General features: G+C 39.2%; 1 protein-coding gene across 1 annotated transcript in view; it reads left to right on the forward strand.

The window, feature by feature from the left end:
* LTBP1 (latent transforming growth factor beta binding protein 1) overlaps nt 1–25,911 on the forward strand; it is a 1,238,788-nt gene that overhangs the window by 1,012,883 nt on the left and 199,994 nt on the right. The window contains exons 25-26 of the mRNA XM_085612185.1: nt 1,482–1,607; nt 7,870–7,995. Of these exons, the coding sequence (XP_085468311.1) occupies nt 1,482–1,607; nt 7,870–7,995 (252 nt within the window). The remainder of the gene's footprint in view (nt 1–1,481; nt 1,608–7,869; nt 7,996–25,911) is intronic.

The following is a 25,911-nucleotide window of genomic DNA, read 5'->3' on the forward strand; positions in this document are numbered from 1 at the left end:
AAATTCAGGACCCGTGTTCTACACCTGAGAAAAACAGGTGTACGAACACCAGCCAACTCTGAATCAGATGGAGCTGAATGCCATATGTTTATTCTGCTCCCCCAAGCTCATAATCAGGGCCCTAGAGTCCTTATATTTTCTTTTTAAGAAGCCATCTTGGTGTGAAATGTAATATGTTATTAATCTCCATATTACTCAAGAGAACAACAGAACATACCACAACAGAACATAACATATCCTTCCATGGAGTCGCATGCCATACATTCTGCAGGGAGACTCGTTAATGCCTTCACTACATTTTTTGAGGTGAAATTATATTGCTGAGCCTGCTTCCCTCCTCTCCTTTCATATCATAATCTCTAATTCTAGGAGCAGACTACCAGGAGATGAAACATGCCTCAGGTCATTTGTATATTCACTTTGTGTATTTGGATGTCCAAACCATATCCACTGATGAAACTGTTCCTTTGCTGGCCTAATTTTTTTTATCCTTAAAAGAAGTTTTACCCTAATATCTAGATCACCTGCATTGCTGGTGCAGTAAGAACACAGTCTTAGTATTAATAGGTCTGTCACATGATTGCTAATCATTTACGCTGTTGCTTCAAACTCTGTCAATGTTGACAACTATTGGAAATGCTGACACCAATGCAATTAATTTTCAATCATTCTTGGGTAAGAAATGTGCCCTTATTTTCTAAAACAGAATTTATTTAGTATTCTTCTGCTTGCTTGTAAAAAGTATTTGGCGAAATAGTCATAATATTAAACTCTAAGCACTTTACCACAATGAAAATCTCTGATTGAATTTGTAGCAGGAAAATTCTTCCACCAGATTCAACCATCTTTGGTCCGTTATCACTGTTCATAAGTAGTGATGTTGACTGCTTTAAGGCTAATGTTTTGTGACCATGGTATTCATTGGCCTTAGGTTATTAGTCACATCTGCTTCTTACTTGTATTGGTTTACCCAGGTATAGGTGAACATCAGGACCACATAGTGGCTTACACTTGAGATGGATCAACAAGCACTTGCATCAGTTACTGTCTTTAGGGCTAAGAGAAAAGAGCTGTTGTTCAGACTTCCTGAGGTAACCAAAGTGAGTGACATGAAAATATCACTGATCTCCATGATTCTTGATTCCTCTTTTGACTAAATTAGGAGTCTGTAGAAACAAGCAGAATGTGAAAAATAAACTCGGTGTTGCTGTTTATCCTTGTCACACTTGTTGGGAGCTCAACCTGTAGAGATGACCTGTACAATTCTCCATACTCCTAATCAGGAATGAACTTCTGTAACAGGATGCAGTATTTACTCTTTAATAGTGGGATAAGTGTGGGTCACTTGTGTATTTTATTTCTCTTGAAGCATCCCTTCGAACTGAGGACCTTGTACAAGTACCACAGCAGCGTGTGGTGGGTGGCACTGGCTATTGTGAATATGGATGTAATGTTCATATTTTTCTTTTTGTGTCTATCAGATATCAATGAATGCACTCTCTCACCACTCTGTTCTACCAATGGAGAATGCCTAAATACAGTGGGATCCTTCCAGTGCATCTGTGAAGAAGGCTTTGTGGTCTCCACGGATGGCCGTTCTTGTGATGGTAAGGATGTGATTGACAAAATGGCAGGTACTCAGCATGCTTTCTGTTTTTTAGTTTAATTTGGGATAAGAAGATTGAAGGTATTTGAAAAGTTTCTTCAACTTTAAACGGGTACAGTATGAAAAAAATCAACTCTGTGAATAAATTGGTCCTGTGCCTTTGCTGGGGTGAAGAGTACAATCCAAGTTATTATGGACACTGGCTCTAGTCCTGAACATTTGACATACAATTCATTGTTTTCAAGTTTATTAGTCTCATCAGTTCAGTGGAATCAGAATACTACTACAGAACCCAGAATTAATTAACATATTAACTGGAAACAGTGTCCAAAATAAGCTAGTAGGAGGTGGTCACTTTAATGTTTGCTGCCATGGTGTTCCAAAGCCCACATACAGCTAGCTCCGAATAGAGAGGAGCGTTTTCCGAACAAGTGAAAGCATGCCCATGCGGCATTTCATTTAATAGTTCCCTTTTATTTAACTAGTTGGAGTAACTATGTTTTTGTGTCCAAGCCTTTAATATTGTTCATACTGCCTCATATCATGTTTATCTTTTATAAGAATAATTGATATATTGAATCCCCTACTGACAAGTCTAATATTACTGCAAAAATAATCCCTTCCTGTCTGCAGAGCAACATTTTTAAGTTCTCTAGTTACAAGTTCAAAGTGTTTGTGGTACCCTATTTGTCCATCAAGAGTTTAACCTCCGAATATTAAATTAAAGTCCTGAGAAAGTGGGCGCTACATCTTACAGTCGGAAATATGACACCTCAGAAAAGAATTTTGGTATGCGTCCTGCACTCAATGTTTCTAGATCCCTCAAATGAACATTATAAATGTTTTGCAAACAAATGCCGTACAAATGTATTTAAATATCGATGAAGTGCTGGCCTTTGACATATAGCCACATTGTAGGACTGAATACCACTGACAGCAGCAGTTCATGTTGATTCAATTTGTTAACCCGCTGGCAACAAAGATTAAAGACAAGAGGGGTTGTACAACAAGTTAATTCGGCTTTGCTGTTCAAATGGGACAATCTAAGGGCCTGTAGATCATTTACTGCAATACCTATATCTTGTTGCCTAAGCTGCAAAATCAAAAATCAAACAAAATATATATTTTCATTAAGTCTCAAAATAGGGAGAGAACTAGGGCAGACTGAAGTTCCAGATTGTGCAAGTAACAAACTATTCTGAAACTTACAGGACTGGAGCTATTAAGTAATATCCATTGTTTTTCCATTTGTTTTGTGTGCATAAATTAAATAAATGCAATTAAATGGTCCAATTAAGCTGAATACAAAATATTACATAACAACCCAATATGGGTTGGGGAGAGGAGTTGGCCTAACGGCTAGGGCGGCCGACTTCGATTCTAGGGAACTGGGTTCGAGTCTCGGCAATGACGCTGAACATCCTGTGATTCTGGGCAAATCACTTAATCTCCCCGTGCCTAACAAAAATGAATGTGTCCTCATGTAATGCAACTGGTGCTATGTAAAGCGCTCTGATACCCGATTCGGGTCAAGTTCGTGCTATATAAAATTCTGTAAAACGCAATGATATGATACCACCCACATGTTTTCTTTTTTTTTTGTATTTATGTATGCATGTATGTATGAGGTATTTCTACAGCACAAGAATAGCAAAAAGGCTGGGGAAGTGCTATACATGGTCAAAGACAAGCATCCAGTGAACCAGAAGTAAGAGAGAAAGCTTGGCTTGGTCTGGTTAATGCATTGTAATGTAGTGTTCTTTAAAGAGGTGAATTTCCTGTATCCTGTATATTTTTCTTGGTAAACAACAGGAATTCTCTCTTGGTTGGGTTGAGCTTCAGCTGGGTGCTGGACATCCAGGTATTTAATATGTGGCAAACATTGTCTTGAATGTGTAAGTTGCAGTCTCCGTGCTGCAGTGTGATCTGAAGCCAGACTGGTAATTGTGCATAGATGGTTGGCATTGAAGTGATCATGGAGTAGAACATAGGCTGCTTTTATTTCAATAATCTTGATGGAGAAAGGTAGCTGGCAGTAGTTGGCAAAGTCATCGGAGTCTAGTGAAGGTTGTTTCAGGAGTGGATGGATCTGGCCTGTCTTCCGGGAAGATGCCTTGAGCGAGGTAGGCACCGACCATGGTAAGTAGAGGTAAAAGAGCACCCTCTTAGAGAGCTTTAATAAAGGATGATGGTAAGTCATCATCTGAAGGCTGATCACTAGGGTGTTCTACAGGGAGGGTTGTGTGTAAAAGATGAAGCAGACTTGGTGTCGTCGATGTCCAATTGAGTCTTCTGCATTTTGTCACATTGCACTTTTCTGTGGAGTGAGGAATAGGTGGGTCCGGCAGAAAATTGATGCAGTGCTTGATTGTCTTGAACAACGTTCTGCTTCTGTTGGTCGATTCCTGGCTGGTGCTGGTATAGTAGTTTGCTTTGGCTGATGTGACGAGGTGTCTGCATGTTGCATGGAGGAACGTCAGTATTAAGAAGTCCACTGGAGTTCTGTTTTTCTTCTGTTTTTGTTTCCTGTCTGGGGATGGATCATTTATTGCCAAGAAGGTCTGTTTATAATTGGGGTGGCAGTGTTCATGTAACTTTCCAAAAAAGTGTTGAATTTGTTTAGACAGGTGTTGAACTTGGAGTTCATAGTGTGAGAGAGCAGTTCAATGAAGAAGTCTTCACGGAATCTGAAGATTTTTTCTTCTCTTTTCTATTGACCTTGGTTTGTTGGTAGGATGTTGAGCCGAGAGATAGGGATGGAAAACAGGTGGTCGTGTCTATGGGTATGGGTGGTTTGCATTGTGCTGTTGGATGATTTGAGAAGACAAGGTTGAGGATGTGGTTTGGAGTGTGTTGGTTGTGTGACAAGCTGTACCATGTTGAGTGTATCGATGAGTTTGAAAAAGGTGTCCCTTCTTTTTGAGCTTGTCTTGTCTGGGGGATTTGAAGTCACCCAAGACAGGATCTGAAAATTAAACAATTAAGTTATTGCATTGCCCAGCAGGCCTGTAGATAAAATGGAAGATGGTGGGTTGAGTTGCAGAGTGTGGGATATGGCATGTCAGCAAATCCATGGAGTTGAGTGTTACTAGTATGCCTAGGAAGCAGTACCAAGATGATTTATGGATGACAGAGAGACCGCCTCCTTTCTGATGTGCACAGTCCACACAATTGATGCTGTAGCCTGTGGGAAGAAGGATGTTTCATGGAAAGATGTGGGTGTGAGACATGTTTTTGTGATGTAGAGGCCATCAAGCATCTGAGAGGTGATGAAGTCTGTGATATCTGGTTTGATGTCACCTCCGGTGCAGATGGATGATGGGAAAAGCCAGTAATGTTGCTTCCTATGCAGATGGATGATGGGAATTGGTGTCACTTCCTGTGAAGAGTGATATTGAGAAATAAAATCATTTTGCTTTGCCTATTCTTCTAAAAACAGTTTGACAGGAAACCAGTGATATCACTTCCTGTGCAGATGGATAATAGGACATCCAGTGATGTCACTTCCTTGGCAGATAGATGATGGGAAATGCAGTGGTGTCACTTCCTGTGAAGATGGATTATGCTTTTCTCTGTGCTTCTAAATGTGCACCTGAATGGACCAGTACTGTGTGGTGCTGAAAGTGCCTGGAGATTCCCAGGACATCCATGTGTAAAGGAAAGGAAGACTGCACATGAAAAAGGGTTTCCCACATGAAGTTAAAAGTAGAATTATTTATCTGTGACATTTCTTAAGTATTCCAACTATACACTTGCTCTAATCATGTGCATGTAGATTTTCTGCAGTATTGAAACTCTCCAAATGTTGTGTTAGGAAAACTTTGATACACTTAGAAATTTATTAAAATTATAAACTTACCTCAGCTAGACCTGACACATCTGTGAATCAGGTATTCAGTCAAAAACCTCGGCACCCAAGATTACCCAAAAAGTACTCTTTTCAGCAGACTTGCCATCAGACTTTTAGTACTTGCATGCCTTTATTTTTCTCAGAATTCTATGAGCTTCAAACAAAGGATACAGGACAAGAACTGAATAATCAAGGTAGACTTGCCTTTATGAAAGAATTGGAATTGAGCGCCTAACACACTCCAGAAAAAGGTCCTGTAAATATTTCTGTAGTTACTCAGTGTATTCTCTTTTTGTTTACTTATGGTTTAGAAACCAGGCATACCACAAATCATATAACTAGAAGCTGAAGCTCTCCCACCGTTGTACTCAAAAGACACAGAGCCATCACATTTGAGGGAAATTAAGGCTACTGGCCTGTTGTTTCCCTTTTCTGCCCTATGCTATTTTTCCTAGTTTGCTGTGTTTGTTCCCATGCTCTTTCTAAATGAGGCCTGCTTCTGCACCACCTTTCTATTCTGCCTTTACCACCCATTTTTCACATTACTTCTTCAAGGCCTCATCGTCTCCTCCTAGGCCCTGATTTCGAGTTGCACGGAACTGGTGGGGTGGAAAGTTTGTACGGAAATTTGCCGTTACCATGCAGTAAATCCATGCTACTGCTGAACAATTACAAGGGAAGTCCTGTGGAACATAAAATTGCCATGTGGGAAAGAATTTACCAGCCAGAAAACCACACTGATTTCACAGTTCAATGGGGTTTAACACATACATTTACCACCTGCTTTGAACAGATGTTAAATGTAAGCTTCCGCTCAGGGTAGGGCATGAGGTGCAGTAGAGGGAAGGGAAATCTAACTTCTCTCAGGGGACTGAGGCTAGGATGTTGCCGCCAAAACCTAATGATATTTCCTGTCAAAATTGCTGCCTGGTAAAATCAGGACCCGTGTTCTACACCTGAGAAAAACAGGTGTACGAACACCAGCCAACTCTGAATCAGATGGAGCTGAATGCCTTATGTTTATTCTGCTCCCCCAAGCTCATAATCAGGGCCCTAGAGTCCTTATATTTTCTTTTTAAGAAGCCATCTTGGTGTGAAATGTAATATGTTATTAATCTCCATATTACTCAAGAGAACAACAGAACATACCACAGCAGAACATAAAATATCCTTCCATGGAGTCGCATGCCATACATTCTGCAGGGAGACTCGTTAATGCCTTCACTACATTTTTTGAGGTGAAATTATATTGCTGAGCCTGCTTCCCTCCTCTCCTTTCATATCATAATCTCTAATTCTAGGAGCAGCCTACCAGGAGATGAAACATGCCTCCGGTCATTTGTATATTCACTTTGTGTATTTGGATGTCCAAACCATATCCACTGATGAAACTGTTCCTTTGCTGGTCTAATTTTTTTTATCCTTAAAACAAGTTTTACCCTAATATCAAGATCACCTGCATTGCTGGTGCAGTAAGAACACAGTCTTAGTATAAATAGGTCTGTCACATGATTGCTAATCATTTACGCTGTTGCTTCAAACTCTGTCAATGTTGACAACTATTGGAAATGCTGACACCAATGCAATTAATTTTCAATCATTCTTGGGTAAGAAATGTGCCCTTATTTTCTAAAACAGAATTTATTTAGTATTCTTCTGCTTGCTTGTAAAAAGTATTTGGCGAACTAGTCATAATATTAAACTCTAAGCACTTTACCACAATGAAAATCTCTGATTGAATTTGTAGCAGGAAAATTCTTCCACCAGATTCAACCATCTTTGGTCCGTTATCACTCTTCATAAGTAGTGATGTTGACTGCTTTAAGGCTAATGTTTTGTGACCATGGTATTCATTGGCCTTAGGTTATTAGTCACATCTGCTTCTTACTTGTATTGGTTTACCCAGGTATAGGTGAACATCAGGACCACATAGTGGCTTACACTTGAGATGGATCAACAAGCACTTGCATCAGTTACTGTCTTTAGGGCTAAGAGAAAAGAGCTGTTGTTCAGACTTCCTGAGGTAACCAAAGTGAGTGACATGAAAATATCACTGATCTCCATGATTCTTGATTCCTCTTTTGACTAAATTAGGAGTCTGTAGAAAGAAGCAGAATGTGAAAAATAAACTCGGTGTTGCTGTTTATCCTTGTCACACTTGTTGGGAGCTCAACCTGTAGAGATGACCTGTACAATTCTCCATACTCCTTATCAGGAATGAACTTCTGTAACAGGATGCAGTATTTACTCTTTAATAGTGGAATAAGTGTGGGTCACTTGTGTATTTTATTTCTCTTGAAGCATCCCTTCGAACTGAGGACCTTGTACAAGTACCACAGCAGCGTGTGGTGGGTTGCACTGGCTATTGTGAATATGGATGTAATGTTCATATTTTTCTTTTTGTGTCTATCAGATATCAATGAATGCACTCTCTCACCACTCTGTTCTACCAATGGAGAATGCCTAAATACAGTGGGATCCTTCCAGTGCATCTGTGAAGAAGGCTTTGTGGTCTCCACGGATGGCCGTTCTTGTGATGGTAAGGATGTGATTGACAAAATGGCAGGTACTCAGCATGCTTTCTGTTTTTTAGTTTAATTTGGGATAAGAAGATTGAAGGTATTTGAAAAGTTTCTTCAACTTTAAACGGGTACAGTATGAAAAAAATCAACTCTGTGAATAAATTGGTCCTGTGCCTTTGCTGGGGTGAAGATTACAATCCAAGTTATTATGGACACTGGCTCCAGTCCTGAACATTTGACATACCATTCATTGTTTTCAAGTTTATTAGTCTCATCAGTTCAGTGGAATCAGAATACTACTACAGAACCCAGAATTAATTAACATATTAACTGGAAACAGTGTCCATAATAAGCTAGTAGGAGGTGGTCACTTTAATGTTTGCTGCCATGGTGTTCCAAAGCCCACATACAGCTAGCTCCGAATAGAGAGGAGCGTTTTCCGAACAAGTGAAAGCATGCCCATGCGGCATTTCATTTAATAGTTCCCTTTTATTTAACTAGTTGGAGTAACTATGTTTTTGTGTCCAAGCCTTTAATATTGTTCATACTGCCTCATATCATGTTTATCTTTTATAAGAATATTTGATATATTGAATCCCCTACTGACAAGACTAATATTACTGCAAAAATAATCCCTTCCTGTCTGCAGAGCAACATTTTTAAGTTCTCTAGTTACAAGTTCAAAGTGTTTGTGGTACCCTATTTGTCCATCAAGAGTTTAACCTCCGAATATTAAATTAAAGTCCTGAGAAAGTGGGCGCTACATCTTACAGGAGGAAACATGACACCTCAGAAAAGAATTTTGGTATGCGTCCTGCACTCAATGTTTCTAGATCCCTCAAATGAACATTATAAATGTTTTGCAAATAAATGCCGTACAAATGTATTTAAATATCGATGAAGTGCTGGCCTGTGACATATAGCCACATTGTAGGACTGAATACCAGTGACAGCAGCAGTTCATGTTGATTCAATTTCTTAACCCGCTGGCAACAAAGATTAAAGACATGAGGGGTTGTACAACAAGATAATTCGGCTTTGCTGTTCAAATGGGACAATCTAAGGGCCTGTAGATCATTTACTGCAATACCTATATCTTGTTGCCTAAGCTGCAAAATCAAAAATCAAACAAAATATATATTTTCATGAAGTCTCAAAATAGGGAGAGAACTAGGGCAGACTGAAGTTCCAGATTGTGCAAGTAACAAACTATTCTGAAACTTACAGGACTGGAGCTATTAAGTAATATCCATTGTTTTTCCATTTGATTTGTGTGCATACATTAAATAAATGCAATTAAATGGTCCAATTAAGCTGAATACAAAATATTATATAACAACCCAATATGGGTTGGGGAGAGGATTTGGCCTAACGGCTAGGGCGGCCGACTTCGATTCTAGGGAACTGGGTTCGAGTCTCGGCAATGACGCTGAACATCCTGTGATTCTGGCCAAATCACTTAATCTCCCCGTGCCTAAAAAAAATGAATGTGTCCTCATGTAATGCAACTGGTGCTATGTAAAGAGCTCTGATACCCGATTCGGGTCAAGTTCGTGCTATATAAAATTCTGTAAAATAAAATAAATAATAATATGAAAAATAGGAGGAAAGAAAAAGAGTGTGTTGCTGGTAAGGTTTGTTTTGCTTTTTTTGTTCTGTTGTATTGGGGGGGGGTTCTATAAATAATTTACATATTCATTGAGTTACATTTGACGATTTCAAGAAAACATAGCACACAAAATTTCAGTTTTCTTTTATCCACATCTTCAGGTCATCAGTGGATGGGGCATCATAGGATAGAAATGGATTAATCAACTCTCAATAACTTCTCCATTACTTTTGTGATAAGTATGGTGGTCCTAGCGTAGTATTGGTTTTGTTCATGCCACCAGTGAAATCACAGAAATAATATTAGTTACGATGATACAGTTTAGTTCTCAACCTCGACTACTTATTGCATGCAAAATCTATAACACATTTAAGATATTTCTTATGTAGAGTTCCATTTAGGTGTACTTGTTTACTTCTTTCAAGTGTGGGTAACTTGTCTTTCACATGATATGGAAAATAACATGGCAGGCGTGGTTGCAATCCAAGAGCAATCCTGTTTTTATCCATAGCTCATTTTAAAACATCTTTGGTTTTCAATTCCTGTTTGTTTGTGAAGTAGAAAACAGGGAGGTCTTTAATTTGACTTTTACTAAGTTAAATCCAACAAAAAACTCCACTTGCCCATGCATGCATGTAAAACATTTTCCTATGTATATGGCTCTGGTTATCGTGGCAGGAAAGGCACTGATAAGAAAATCTAGTCAAAGATCAAGAGCAGCTGCATTACAAATAGGTTTTTAGGGTTATCATTTGACTTCTTATACAGCAAAAATCAGTTATTAAATCTTTAGTGATGAGACAAACCAACTGAGTTGCAAAAAGCATTCTTGTAAAAATAAATCCATTGTTGGAACATCTAATAGTTAATATTTTCAGACAAGAATAAGGTGGCTAGATCTCCACTAAGACCAAGAACTGAGTTCAACATTTAGAGATCTGTACATCGCAAGATTCAATAATAGTTTTATTATATTCAGTCAGTTCAGTATTTTCTCTTTTATTCTTTATTTGGATTGCAATGTTTGAAGTTGTGGCCTTCCTTGGCTCTCTTGGTCCCTCCTGTCACATCTCAATTTTAAACCGCAGTGTTAACATTTTTTTATAGAAACGGTTGCTTGGAATTAAACTGGATTGAGTGGTATCTATGAATATTTCTTCTGATGGCTCCATGGTGATATAGTGTACCGCATGTTGCAGTAACATTTTGCAAGGGGTACATGAAGAAGCACTGATATTCATCCATAAGTATAGCTCCTGATCTGAGTTGATGCTACAGAGGATCTCAGTTAAATGGGTGCATGATCAAAATGTCCAACGGGGGTGGTTTAAATTACGTTATATTTGAAAGGACCCAGACGAATAAGGATAAATGATCCATTTTCCATAGAATTCAGGAATTTCTATTTAGCATTCACCTGCACTCAGATGAAGAATGGCCATTTCGAATATGGACATTTAGTTCCTTGTTCACAAAGGTAACTTACACTATTTGAGTTATTTATAGTGTTGAGTAAGATAACCATTCACGAAACCGGAGTTTAAGTTTCTGTTAAAAAAACAGTTGTAAGTCCAGCAACACACATGGTGAACCACTGGTGCCTCAACACCCTACCATAGAAAAACATAGAAAAAATGGAGACTGGGATTTGAAATAAAATCCCATAGTAAATAATGTTATGTTAAATTATTCAAAATATATTCTGAACTTGTGCACTTGAGAGGTACACAGAGTGCAAAACATTGCTTTGTACCGCACACAAACAGCAGGCATGGTTCACAGCTAAATGTTACCCTGACATCATTTACTGTATCAGAGTGGTGCATGCATGGCTGCATACAGTGCACTGTATATACCAAAGGAATGAAATAAATATGGTACGCTCCTAAAGAATTCAAGCATGTCTTTGGTCTTAACTGGGAGGTATATTCTTAGTATGCAATGCTCATAGATTGTGCACTGTGTGTATCCTAGGCAATCAGTAACATTTATGGCAGATGAAGGTTGTAGGTTTGTTTTAGGTTACCTCAGTATATCATCCAGTTAATGATAATTGTCTGTGCAATGTGTGTATAGCACATATATAGTAAACATGGTGATCAGCCTCCTGTATGTTTTTCATTGGGATGCGTTATTATGAATTGTCTTAACATATAATTACAAAACCCATTATATTTGCTGAAAATGTATAGCTGTTTTATAGTTCATCACTAAGTGAAAAGACTGCCCCATATTTACATAATAACATACAAATTACAGAACAACGCTTAATTTAAAGGTGAGTTTCTGAAATATTTCTCAACCCAAAAAGTCCAATATTCTGCCAGTTAAAACAGCAGCAAAATCTTCTTAAGCCCTAATGCACTGCATGTGACCTTACATGATATGTTATGATGTGTAGGGTTAGCAGTACTTGCGTATCATTCACATCCACTTTCGCCTCTCTAAATACTGGCGGGCTTATTTACAAGCCACGTGTGCCGCCAGAAGGAGCAGAGTGTAGAGCCATATCACAAAGCCGCGAAAGCCGCCCTGCGTGGCTTTTCATGGCCATGTAGATGTGGTGTAAGCCAGCAATGCAGCGCAAGCCTTTGCATTGCCACACACTGCGTCGGGGAGGCATTCTGCAGCACACATACAAAGAGGAAAATGACTCCATTGTTTACTTTTTCACAGGAAGGTGTCCCTTTATGCACACAAACAATCGTTTCTAAAACACGGACACCCTTGCATCATGGTGCAAGGGTGCCTGCATTGTTGCAAGACAGCCATTTGTGCTCCAGAGCAGTGAAAGTGGACCGGAATACGCTGCATCTCATAGATACAATGTTGTAAATGAGGACCTGGACTGAGTGTTTCTAAAAAGTTTAAATATTTTGTTAAAACAGTTACAGGAAGTAATCACACCTACCGTGAGCAAGGCCGACAAGGCTGAAACGCGTTGGTGTGACAGACTGGGCTCTGTCAACTAAGTAAATCTTTTCAAGGTTCCCGAGTGCGAGTGTCTTTTGGTTGAAAAAAAAATAAATATATATATATATATATATATATATATATATATATATATATATATATATATATTCCCTTCTGGCGGTCGCCAGTAGGTAGTTATAGTCAGGACCTATTTTCCATAGGAAATCCGCAACATTCTATTCCCAATAAGTCTGGCGCCGGTTGACGAATACTCGTGAAATTTTCTAAACTTTTGGCCAACTCTGCTCCGCTCCTACCCTGAAAGTTTTGTGGTGATTCGTCAAGCGGGGGCCGAGAAAAAAGGGGGGTCCCAAAACGCGTTTTCCCCATGCAATTTCCCATAGGATCTGTTGTCGCAGCTACAGCCCGAACCGCTGAACGGAATGACACCAGATTTGGCAAGGAGGTAGTCCTCAGTTCAGACTTGTGCCTTTTGCATAAATGGTGTGAATCTGTTCAGTAGTTCCTGAGAAAATTAGAGTTAAAAGTACATAAATATCTATGGCCGGGGAGGATCCGCGGACCCTACCCGCACCGTAAGCGCACCCTCCCCGATCCGAGCGCGCACCCTCCCGATCGCACGCTGAATGCTAATTGGCTGTCAAGTGTCTGTCTACATTCGAAACCAGGAACTGTTGGCGGCCATTTTCTGCCTCGGTAGAAGCGAGGCTGAAGAAGCAAGGGGAATAAGTGTGTAAAACATATAAAGGGGGCAGAGTGGAAATACTCTGACCCTCTAGAGGTGTTTAGGGGGTCCCAGAAGGACCCCCTGGGCCCCCGTTTTTTTTTTTTTTAAAAACGGCGAAATGTGCGCACGGTGCGTGCATCCTATCGCGTTGGATGCACGGATTCTCTTGCGGTGGGTTCGCGGATCCAAGGAAAAAAAATATGAAATTGTTGGGAGATAAAGATTAAGGTTAAGTGTTTTGTTCTTGAGTGGCTCTAAAAAGAGCCGTTGTGTTCATTCAGAGTTTTTGGTACTTATAAGTAAGTACCTATACAGAGTCTAAAGTTGTTGAGGAAGACTCTGTTTCCTTCATCAGTAAAGTGTACTCCATCTCTCCTATACATCTCTTGCATATAAAAGCACAGATTGTTATTGTAAATGGACCCCATTCTGTAGTCTCAGAAAAAAACAGAAACAGATTTATTCACATGTTTCCTAGCTTTCTCAATCTGTGGACAAAAATGATCGGACCAGTTCCATTTCTGCCTTTGGCATATGTTAGAATACAGAAAGGCAGTTTTAGGGAAAAGTGAAATCAGTTCTGCAAAGGTGTCCTTCATAAGCATTTCCAGACCTACCCCAGTCAAAGTGCCTAGGTCATTGCCACCACAGTGCACTATTATGAGGTCAGGGTGTTGGATTTGCATGAAGGATTTCACCAATGGCATCAATTGGTGCCACTTTAACCCTCTCTGTCCAATCCATTTAATGTCTACATTTGGCAAACCCAGGTCTTTGTGAATGCCTTTGTTTTCTGCATACCTTTGGCTCCAGAAAATGTAGCTGTGTCCCACAATCCACACTCTAAGTATCTTGTAAGGAGGTCTGGATGCACTCAGATGGTCTCTGTAAATGAAATGGCAGTTTGGAAAGTAAGATGTTTCTAAAATGGTGGGTAAGATGCAGTTTTGAAAAAAGAAAAGAAATGATTGGTTGTTTGACAACCTTCTACACTGAAAGGTAGGGTGTATATTTCTGTTTTTTAAATGCACGATTCTTATTGGTTATCAAAAACTGATTGTAAGGAACATTATATATGATAAGCTGATATGTTGAGAAGTCAAGCACACTTGCTGTCTTGATTAGCAACATTGTGTGTGCTGAACTTGTGACCTGTGTGCTCAGTACAGTGTTCCATGATTTGTTTCTATGGTAACGGGCAGAAGGCAGATTGTGGGAAGGGTTCAAATTTATGTCATTTGGAAAGGGTTGAAATGTTTAACCAATAGAAATGTGTGTTTGCTTTATGTGGGAAGGAATGTGATTTGATGTTTACATGTATTTGTGGGGAAAATGAGAGGGAAACTTTGCCATTCTTTGGTTTTGCTGACAAGTGCACAGTGCAGAGATTCTGTATAAGAAAATCTAGTGTGTGACTGATATCTGGCGTGTGACTGATATACTTCTTAATCTACAAAACATCTTGAAAGGTGAGTTATTTAATTGTGATGGGATGTATGTAGACTATTTTTATTTTAATCAGACTAATGTATTTCTTCTGCTAAAGTGTAGGGTGTACTTTTTTTTCTCTACAATCTTATTGACAGTGTGTGTGTATGTAGAAACCATTCTGTGATAAGCATTTGTTTTTTTCATGTGTTTGTAGACAGATAACTATGCAGTTTTTATATTTTGGTAGAATTAGAAACCAGTCATTGTTTATGAATTTGTGAAATGAGTTATGTTTCTGCACTAAAATGTAGTACTCCTTGTAGATGAAGAAATGTGTTTTGGTAAAGTGCAAGGGATAGTGTTGTTTGTCTAGAATCACACAGTGAGTCTGTGTGCATTTGGGAACCACTGTGAGAGAAGCATGTGGTAAAATTATGTATTTGCTGACAGACAATTGTTTTTAAACCTGTCATGTTGTCAAGTTTTAGTAGCATTAGAAGCCAGTCTTTGCTTATGCGTTGATTAAATGAGTCAGGCTTTGACACAAAAGTGCACTCTTGAAATATGCACATTGTGTGCAGTTCCCTTACCACTTCCATAGTAGTAAATGAGTTTTTGAAAACTCCTAGGGATAGTGGTTGTTGTCTAGAATCACACTGTGAGTCTGTGTGCATTTGGAAATCACTGTGAGAGAAGCATTTGGTAATATTGTGTATTTGTTGACAGATAACTATTTTAAAACCTGTCATGTTGTGAAGTTTTAGTAGCATTAGAATCCAGTCTTTACTTATGCGTTGATTAAATGAGTGAGGCTTTGACACAAAGTGCAGTCCTGAAATATGTAGATTGTGTGCAGTTCCCTCACCACTTCTACTGTAGTGAATGAGTTTTGGTAAACTCCTAGGGATAGTGGTGCTTGTCTAGAATCACACTGTGAGTCTGTGTGCATTTTGAAACCACTGTGAGAGAAGCATTCGGTAACATTGTGTATTTTCTGACAGATTGCTCTTTTAAAACGTGTCATGTTGTCAAGTTATAGTAGTATTAGAATCCAGTCTTTGCTTATGCGTTGATTAATTGAGTCACGCTTTGACACAAAAGTGCAGTCTTGAAATATGTACATTGTGTGCAGTTCCCTTACCACTTCCATAGTAGTGAATGAGTTTTGGTAAACTCCTAGGGATAGTGTTGTTTGTCTAGAATCACACTGTGAGTCTGTGTGCATTTGGGAACCACTGTGAGAGAAGTGTTTGGTAACATTGTATATTTGCTGACAGATAACTATTTTAAAACCTGTCATGTTGTCAAGTTTTAGTAGCATTAGAAGCCAGTCTTTGCTTATGCTTTGATTAAATGAGTCAGGCTTTGACACAAAAGTGCAGTCCTGAAGTATGTAGATTGTGTGCATCTCTCTTACCACTTCCACTGTAGTGCATGAGTTTTGGTAAACTTCTAGGGATAGTGGTGCTTGTCTAGAATCACACTGTGAGTCTGTGTGCATTTGGGAACCACTGTGAGAGAAGCATTTGGTAGCATTAGAAGCCAGTCTTTGCTTATGCGTTGATTAAACGAGTCAGGTATTGATACTAAGGTGTAGTCGTGAAATATGAAGATTGTGTGCAGTTCCCTTACCACTTCCACTGTAGTGAATGAGTTTTGGTAAACTCCTAGGGATAGTGGTGCTTGTCTAGAATCACACTGTGAGTCTGTGTGCCTTTGGGAACCACTGTGAGAAAAGTGTTTGGTAACATCGTGTATTTTCTGACAGATAAGTCTTTTAAAACCGGTCATGTTGTCAAGTTTTAGTAGCATTAGAAGCCAGTCTTTGCTTATGCGTTGATTAAATGAGTCAGGCTTTGACACAAAAGTGCAGTCTTGAAATATGTACATTGTGTGCAGTTTCGTTAACACTTCCATAGTAGTGAATCGGTTTTGGTAAACTCCTAGGGATAGTGGTTGTTGTCTAGAATCACACTGTGAGTCTGTGTGCATTTGGGAACCACTGTGAGAGAGGCATTTGGTAACATTGTGTATTTGGTGGCAGATAACTGTTTTAAAACCTGTCATGTTGTCACGTTTTAGTAGCATTAGAAGCCAGTCTTTGCTTATGCTTTGATTAAATGAGTCAGTCTTTGACACAAAAGTGCAGTCCTGAAATATGTAGATTGTGTGCAGTTCCCTTACCACTTCCACAGTAGTAAATGAGTTTTGGTAAACTTCTAGGGATAGTGGTTGTTGTCTAGAATCACACAGTGAGTCTGTGTGCATTTGGGAACCACTGTGAGAGAAGCATTTGGTAACATTTTGTATTTGGTGGCAGATAACTGTTTTAAAACCTGTCATGTTGCCAAGTTTTAGTAGCATTAGAAGGCAGTCTTTGCTTATGCTTTGATTAAATGAGTCAGGCTTTGACACAAAAGTGCAGTCCTGAAATATGTAGATTGAGTGCAGTTCCCTTACCACTTCCACTGTAGTAAATGAGTTTTGGTAAACTCCTAGGGATAGTGGTGCTTGTCTAGAATCACACTGTGAGTGTGTGTGCATTTGGGAACCACTGTGAGAGAAGGATTGGGTAACATCGTGTATTTTCTGACAGATAACTCTTTTAAAACCGGTCATGTTGTCAAATTTTAGTAGCATTAGAAGCTAGTCTTTGCTTATGCATTGATAAAATGAGTCAGGGTTTGACACTAAGGTGCAGTACCATGTACTATTCTCTTCACTGTGCCAGAACTGAAAATTTAAAAGTTTTACCCAGGCACTGTCCTAGAAGTAGTCTGATGATTTAGTCAGTCTCTAAGTACTTATGTTGTGAACCATTCATTACCAAATAGACTGCTTCAAATGTCTATGCAGTATGCATGTAGTGTTCTAACATACTATACACTTGTCTTTTACACCTTCAATTCCCTAGTCAGTATCCACACACTTCCAGGAAACACCCTGTCACTCCCTTTGCAGTCCTCTAGTGACCCATTCAGCACCATGTACTAATCCATTCACTGTGCCCAAACCCAAACACTTATAAATTCACCAAGACACTCTCTTTCCAGTACTCTAATGATTCAGTCACTGCCTAAGTATTCATGCACTGAGCCAGGCCTTAGCACATGGACTTCTTCAAACCCCTATCCACTATGCATGCAGTCTTCTAACCACCTAGACACTTGTCTTTCACACTTTCAATTCCCTAGTCAGTATCCATACAGTCCAGCAAACATCCTGTCACTCCCTTTGCACTCTTCTAGTGACGCATTCCGTACCAAGTACTAATTCATTCCCTGCGCCAAAAGCCTACCACTTATAAATTCACCCAGGCAGTCTTTTTGCTGTACTCTAATCATTCAGTCAGTACTCAAGTACTCATGCAGTGAGCCAGGCCTTATCACATAGACTGCTTCAAATGCCTATTCACTATGCATGTAGTCCTCTAACCACCTACACAGTTGTTTTTCACACCTTCAATTCCCTAGTCAGTAGCCATACACTTCCAGGAAACACCATGTCACTCCCTTTGCAGTCCTCTAGTGACCCATTCAGCACCATGTAGTAATCCATTCACTGTGCCAAAACCCAAACACTTATAAATTCACCAAGACACTCTCTTTGCAGTACTCTAATCATTCAGTCAGCTCCTAAGTATTCATGCACTGAGCCAGGCCTTAGCACATGGACTGCTTTAAATGCCTATCCAGTAAGCATTCAGTCCTTTAATCAGCTACACAGCTGTCTTTCACACCTTCAATTCCCCAGTTAGTATTCATACACTTCTAGCAAAAACCCTGTTACTCACCCAGTGTGTCTCCTTATAGTACTGCAATCATTCAGTCAGTTAGCATGTAGTCTTTTAGGGCCATATGTAGGTAGCCTAATACCGATCGGTAACGGCCGATTTTCGGTAAAAATCCCGTTACCGACCGGTATTCAGGCTTTTGGTATGTAGGGGGGACATTTCAGGATTCGGTAATGAAGGCCAAAAGTAGGAGGAAAAGTGTTATTAATAAAAAAAAATTGTGATTTTTTTTGGGGAAGAATGGAAACACAGTTCTAGTTCAGAGCCTTTTTTTAATGAAGAGAGTTATTCACTGAGCGAAAAATTATTGTATGCAGTTGAAACCAGTGGTAGAGGTTATGAGGTTAGTGACGGTTGTCCAATGGAGAAAGAGAAAATGGTTGAAAGAAATGCAGAAGAAGTGATAGCTGATGAAGTTTTAGGGAGACGTGCTAAAAACCCTGTGTACACTTGGGATTGCAGTAGTGTTTGCAGTGTACGACAGGAATCTATTGAAAAATTATGTAGTTTTTTACGAGCCTATACTAAAAAAAGTGTAAAACAAAAGATTAAGCTGTTGCAAGGACTAGACCCTTGCAGAGTGAGAAAACATAGTGGTTTGCAAGGTCATTCTCTGGCTTGTCTTTCTAGGAAAGTTTGTCAAAGTGTTTTTCACCATTTCAGAATGCTGGCAGTACATCATACTCAAATGCGGAAGTTAGTGAGAAGGTTGTATTATGCAAAAAGTCCAGCACTAAAGTTAAGTGAGTTGAACAGTGCTCTTTTGCGTGGGTCAGTATCAGATGTGAAGCAGGTCTGTGAGGATATTGAGTTTTGTTACTTTGGGCCTCAGCAAGAGAGTGAAGAAACTGACACATTAGTAGAACAAAATGTTGAAGACAATGTAGAACCCGTAATTACAGAAAAATTTGAGGATGAAATCACAAAGTTTAAGGTAATTTCAGGTGAAAGACCAAATGTTTCTTGTATTTGTTGTCGGCGAAGTCACTATAAAAATCAGACTAGGGGTGTCAATCTGTATTTTAAAAGTGAAATAGAAGATAATGATAAGTGGATGGAATTTGCAACTTATTTGTTGGTAGAGGATTGTTTTGATTTGGGATGTGAGCAGCGTATTTGCAAATATTGGTATAACAAATTAGATGAGAATAAAATGCCTGCTAGAGCTGTTCATAATAATCTAGAGTCGGTTGCTATTCCTCCAGAGCTGATAGATTTAAATACGTATGAGTCTATTCTCATACAATGTGTTCACCCGTTTCAGGCTATTGTTCGTATGGAGCCCAAAACAAGTAAATTACCTCCATCAGAGTTGCAAAGAGGATTGAAAGGAAGAGTTGTATATTTACCATTAGATTTAAGGAAAAATATTGAAACTATTGGTGTAGATCATGCAGAAAATGAGCCACTGCTCATTCTAGTTAATGGTGTTCCTACTAAGAATAAGAAAATCTGGCAAGAGTTAGTGGATGTTAGAAAAGTGCAAAAGGCATCATTGTATCTGTTAAAAAATAATGAGTACTATAGAAATGTGTTTGTTGGAGAAGAAGAAATAGATTTAGCAGAAGATACTGAAACATTAATTCTGTGCTTACCTTCTATCATTCGCAAGGAATTTTGAAACCGGAAATATGACACTTTTTGTAACATAGTTATTGCTCAAGACACTCTTTCATATTTACAAAGAAAGGAAAAGGCACTCTGTGCACTTTTTATTCTCCATGTAAATACAACATCATCATACACACCACTTTGTGTTGAAAGGGTGTTCTATAAGTGTTGTTGTGTATGATTGCACTGAATACTCATAGAACAAGACACATGTCTAGATTTATCAGAAATCATGAATCTCGATATGTGTGTGAATGGTGCACCATTCTAAAATTGGTGTAGGAAAGCACAACAAAGAGAATTGTTTTAATTTCTCCACATTTGTATATCTTCAATGCATGCTAAAATGTTCAGCATACATTGAAGTAGAAAAATGCGTTTTCTGATTGTTTTTGTGCAGGAAGGTGTGTCTTCCTGCACAAAAACAAACAGCACATGACACAGATATCTTTGCACTATGGTGCAAGGGTGCCTGTGTCACCACATGGCTGCAGTTTAAGCAGCCGTGTAGAGAGAAGCATAGATTTGCAACATATTTATGTACATATGTTGCATCCCTGTGCTTCGGAAGTACTACAGCACACTGCAGTTAAAGAGGTTACTGTGTGATGCTGCAGCACTTCCTCATAGTTCTACACTTATACATTCACCATACGCTACTAATGCATTCATTCAGTCAATTACGTACTACACATACATTCATCTAAACTTTCACACACTAACAAAGAAATGTAGCTCTTTTTTTAAACCAGGAAAGTTAGTTCTTACAAGAACTTTTTTTTTCTTCTTTCTTCTTTTATAAAATTGTTTTCTGAACAATTTTTTATTTTTTTGGTTTTTCTGCAAAAAAAAAACAAAAAATAAAACAGGAGAAACCAAACAATGAACTTCAGGGAACAATAAAAAAAAACAAAAAAAAAAACTAGCAAATGTGACTCTCTTGCCGGCGGCAGATCAGATCGATCGACTGCTCACCATAGCACAAAGTCGCATTGCACTTAATGCAGAGCACTTTTAAAAATTGAAATTGAGGACGGATGTCCAAGGTTTGGGCTGATGGATGCACTCTTGATGTGCTCGGCTGCGATGAGGTGGATGGCGCAGGAGTGTTTCTCATCTGTCGGCACTCTTCTCGTGCAAGATTGTTTGGATGAAGGGTCCTCATGTGCTTCATCATACTTGCTGTGCCGCACGAGTATTTCTTGTTATGATTCCCTCGCGACAGGACTCTTTTGCAAATCTTGCACGTGACCAAGGTGGCATTGGTTTTATTCTGCCCCTCGGGAAAAGTAAAACATTTCCACACCACTGAAGAAAAACGTTCTATGGGTGGTGCTTCCTCCAAAAATTCATCCTCAGAAGTATGAGGAGATGCAGGTGATGCCTGCTACCCTGAAGCCATTTATGGATAAAAAAAGTTAGAGCTAAGTGTAAACTTAGTCTAAAAAATCTTCTTCTCTCCAAAGAGATGGTGCTCTAAAGAAGGTCAAAGAAGAATGATTGAAATGGGTGGGGTCTTTCAATAGTTAGAAGAGGAAGTGTAATGAACCAATCAAATCTCTTTAGTTTAGAGTTTGTCTTCAATTAATATTCATGAAATACATATATATATGTTTTTTTAAATGCTAAATATTTCGCGGGATCCGCGCACTTACCGTGTCATAGACGCAGAGGACACATCCCGGAAGCGCGTAAACATCGCGTTACGTACATCGAACGTGTCGCGTATAGGCTGGGAGTCGCGTACTGGTCGCATTGCAATCGTGCACTAAACACGCACCCAACTAGTACCATGCACGGATGCTATAGCGTATGGATCGTGAACGGTGCGCGTAGTGGGTATATGTGAGAGTGTGTGATTGTGAGAGTGGCTGTATGGATGTGTGTGTGCTTGTATCAATGATTGTATAAGAGCGTAAGAATGTGGTACTATTTAAGTGAACTTGAGTGTGTATAACTGCATAGGTGAGTAAATGGGAGTGTGATTATTTGCATGACTGACTAGTTGTGAGAGTACCTCTATGGATGATTGGTGGTGTGTGAGTGTCTATGTAGGTGTATAAATGCATATGATAGTCTTGTATGGAGTTACTGTAAGTATGAGTGACTGTACAGGTGAACGAGTGGAGGTGTATGTAGACCTAAGAGTTAATAAGTGGGTATGTAGTTATTGGTATTGCAGTATGTATGGTTTTGAGAATGGAACTCTGAAATTTTGAGTCGGTGTATCAAAGGTATATAATAGGGTGTGAGAAGATGTGGTAATTTATCACATGGGTGACGTCATCAGTGATGTCATCAGTGATGTCATTTGAGATGTCATCAGTGATGTCATGAGTGATGTCACTGACTATGTCATGAGTGATGTAATATGTGACGTCATCAGCAGTGGATTGCGGGCTCGCAAGTTATAGTTAGCTGAACTAACTATAACGGGGGAATTTCATTGGTTTTTTACCAGTGAAATGTCCAGCTAACTATAACATGTGTGAAACCTATGGTTTTTTCAGTGAATTTGCAAAGTTTTTTAAATGCTAATTCCTAACTATAACGTGTGTGAAACCTATGGTTTTTTCAGTGAATTTGCAAGGTTTTTTAAATGCTAATTCCTAACTATAATGTGTGTGAAACCTATGGTTTTTTCAGTGAATTTGCAAGGCTTTTAAATGCTAATTCCTAACTATAACGTGTGTGAAACCTATGGTTTTTTAAGTGAATTTGCAAGGTTTTTTAAATGCTAATTTATGAATGTATTATTATATTTTTTAAATATTTATTTTACAATAAGCTACCTATGTATATAGTTATAGATTGACTTTATCCTGTAATATGGAATGGCTTTATGCTGTAATATGGAATTGCTCCGTGCGCGCACCATGTGCGCACAGTGCGCGCACGGCAAGTCATGTGATTTAGAAACAACACTTTTCATTGGTTTATAGTAGTTTCAGGTCATGTGATTAAGAAACAACACTTTTCATTGGTGTATAGTAGTTTCAGTTCCAGAAACTTCCAACACCACACCCACTCCCCTCATTATTTCTTCTGATTCCCTGGGAGAAGGAGCTGAGCAGCTTTTCCAGTACTCCAGTACTTGAGAATGGCAGAGCAGCAGTCATTTTCTGGGAGTGAGCAGGAGACCCTTGTGAGACAGAGGAAACAGAAAGACTCTTTTATCTGGCATTTTTTTAGATTTCCAGAGGGGCAGAAGAAGGTGAATGCTCCAAAAGTCACCTGCACTATTTGTGGTGTTGTCTTATCAAAAGGAGATCCTAAAAAGAAATACTCTTTTAGTATCTTCACTATGGTCAGGCACGTTAAAGGAGTACATCCTGTGGCTTTTGCTCGAGCTGCTAGAGACAACCCTCCAGCAGCTCAGCCGAGCACATCCGCAGCAGCTCAGCCGAGCACATCATCGGCAGTTCAGCCGAGCACTTCATCTGCGGCGGCAGCTTCACCTGCTTCTGTTCCTCTGGATATACACCCTCTTTTCAAGAGGGTGCATATACGGTGCAATGCGTGCAATGCTCTTCTCTCTTATGGGGACACCAGCATTCCCCTAATAGAGAGCAATATACAGCAGCACACATGCAGCGCCCTATCATTTTTTCATTTTTTTGTTCCTCTGTTACTCAATTAACACAACGGCTCTTTTTAGAGCCACCTAACATCTAAACATTCAAATTTAATTTTTAATTTAATTTTTTTATGATTTTTTTTCCACCGTGCGCGCACCATGCGCGCACCTCGCGATGGTGCGAGCACCCCGCGATTTTTTAACAAAAAATAAAATGATTTTTTCACCCTTCAGGGTCCTTCAGGGACCCCCTGACAAAAGCTAGGGGGTCAGGAACTCTGTACCCTGCCCCCTTTTCACGTTCTCCACCTTTCTTTTTTACTGTCACACACAAAATGGCTGACACTTCCTGATTTCGACCGATTCGAATGTTGACTGACATGTAACCGCCAATCACAATTACGCTTGCGCACGTTAAGGTGCGCGCACGGTGCGCGCATATAGATATTTATGTACTTTTAACTGCAATTTTCTCAGGAACTACTGAACAGATTGACACCATATATGCAAAAGGCACATCCCTGACCTGAGGACTACCTCTTTGCCAAATTTCAAGTAATTCTGTTCAGCCGTTCGGGCTGTACCTTCGACTAAAGGTCCTATGGGAAAATGCATGGGGAAAACGCGTTTTGGGACCCCCTTCTTTCTCAGCCCCCGCTTGACGAATCACCCCGAGACTTCCAGGGTAGGAGCTGAGCCGAGCGCCCCATTAGTTTGGAAAATTTCACAAGGATCCGTCAACCGGCGCCAAAGTTATTCAAAATAGAATTTTCAGATTTCCTATGGAAACACGGTCCTAACTATAACTATCTACTGGCGACCGCCAGTAGGTAATATATATATATATATATATATATATATATATATATATATGTATATATATATATATATATGATGGGATGCACGGTTCCCGGTTATTACCAATGCGCAGTAATGACGGACAAACTCAGGAAGAAGACACAGACGCAGCCATGGAGTTGATCAAGGTTTAGGATTTGTATTTTATTTTTTCATTTGCATTTCCACCAGCAAATTACACGTGCATTTAGTGAAAAACTGACCTACGTTTTTCAGCCAAGGGCCGTTGTCTGGGTCATATATATCTGCCATGCCTTATAACATTCTTCAGTATGCTTTCTCTATTCTGATCGTGTTAGTACTTACGCAGTGGCAGCATAGGATTTTACCAGTCGTGTGCACTTTAGCCATACTAGTAGCCACCCACATTGGTGTGATTATGACAGTTATTTTTTGTTCCATGACAGATATTAGCAGTTTATAAACATTTACAAGGCATGTTAAAAAACAAAACCTAACGCAGTTAATTCTGGCTTAAGATCAGACTAATACCATCAACATCTCCCTACAACACAGCTAGTTACCCAGTTTAATATATCATACAATCACCTCCATTTTTCTGAAGAAACCCACCAAAGACTCAAAAGACCTACAGTACAGACCTCAGTACAGACCAACATATAACCTGCCATTCATTACTCAGATCCTCAAGTAGTAAGGAAAAAATAATCTTCAGGGCTGTGTGTGGCAATATACCGTACTTTATGGCAGGCAATCTGACTGTCCTGAGGTAGAAGGAAATGATAATTGCTTCTCTTGATGAGAACAAACAAGGAACTACTCAGAGACCTGGTCACGTGATTCTACATTTGCACAACTAGATCCAAACCACAAAAAAGTAAATTTGATCACTATTCCATGATTATATGCAACAAATTAGGTCGACCCCCACACCCCGCACGCCCACCCCCCCCCCATATACCTGAACTCTCTTTGGTGGGTATTTGTGCATCACGATCTCCTATTACCAATAATTGCAGGTAACAATCCTGCTCTTAGAAATCATGCACAGAAATTTTTTTAAGATCACAGAGTGTAATGTTCAGAATTTGATCATATATAGTTTTCGTTACACTTTCAGGGCAATGACTGAAGTGTAACTTGAAGCTATTTCATCAGATATGATCTGATTGTTTCAATGACCTCAATCTAAAACCAGAAGTTTTGTTGGTGGAGAACGCTGTACACTTGGATTGCATTTAAGATCCAAACCTTCAATTGTGTGTTCCCCAAATGAACAGTTATCAACGGTTATAGGACAATATGATGAAAAATACAATACCGTCATACACAAATATTGTCAACAAATAATGAAAATAGAAATATTGTAACCCTGTACATAAATAGTATGCACAAAAATATCAATACAAAAAAATAGAGAAATAAATATGCA

The sequence above is a fragment of the Triturus cristatus genome, chromosome 6, assembly GCF_964204655.1.
Source record: "Triturus cristatus chromosome 6, aTriCri1.1, whole genome shotgun sequence".
Classification (NCBI taxonomy): domain Eukaryota; kingdom Metazoa; phylum Chordata; class Amphibia; order Caudata; family Salamandridae; genus Triturus; species Triturus cristatus.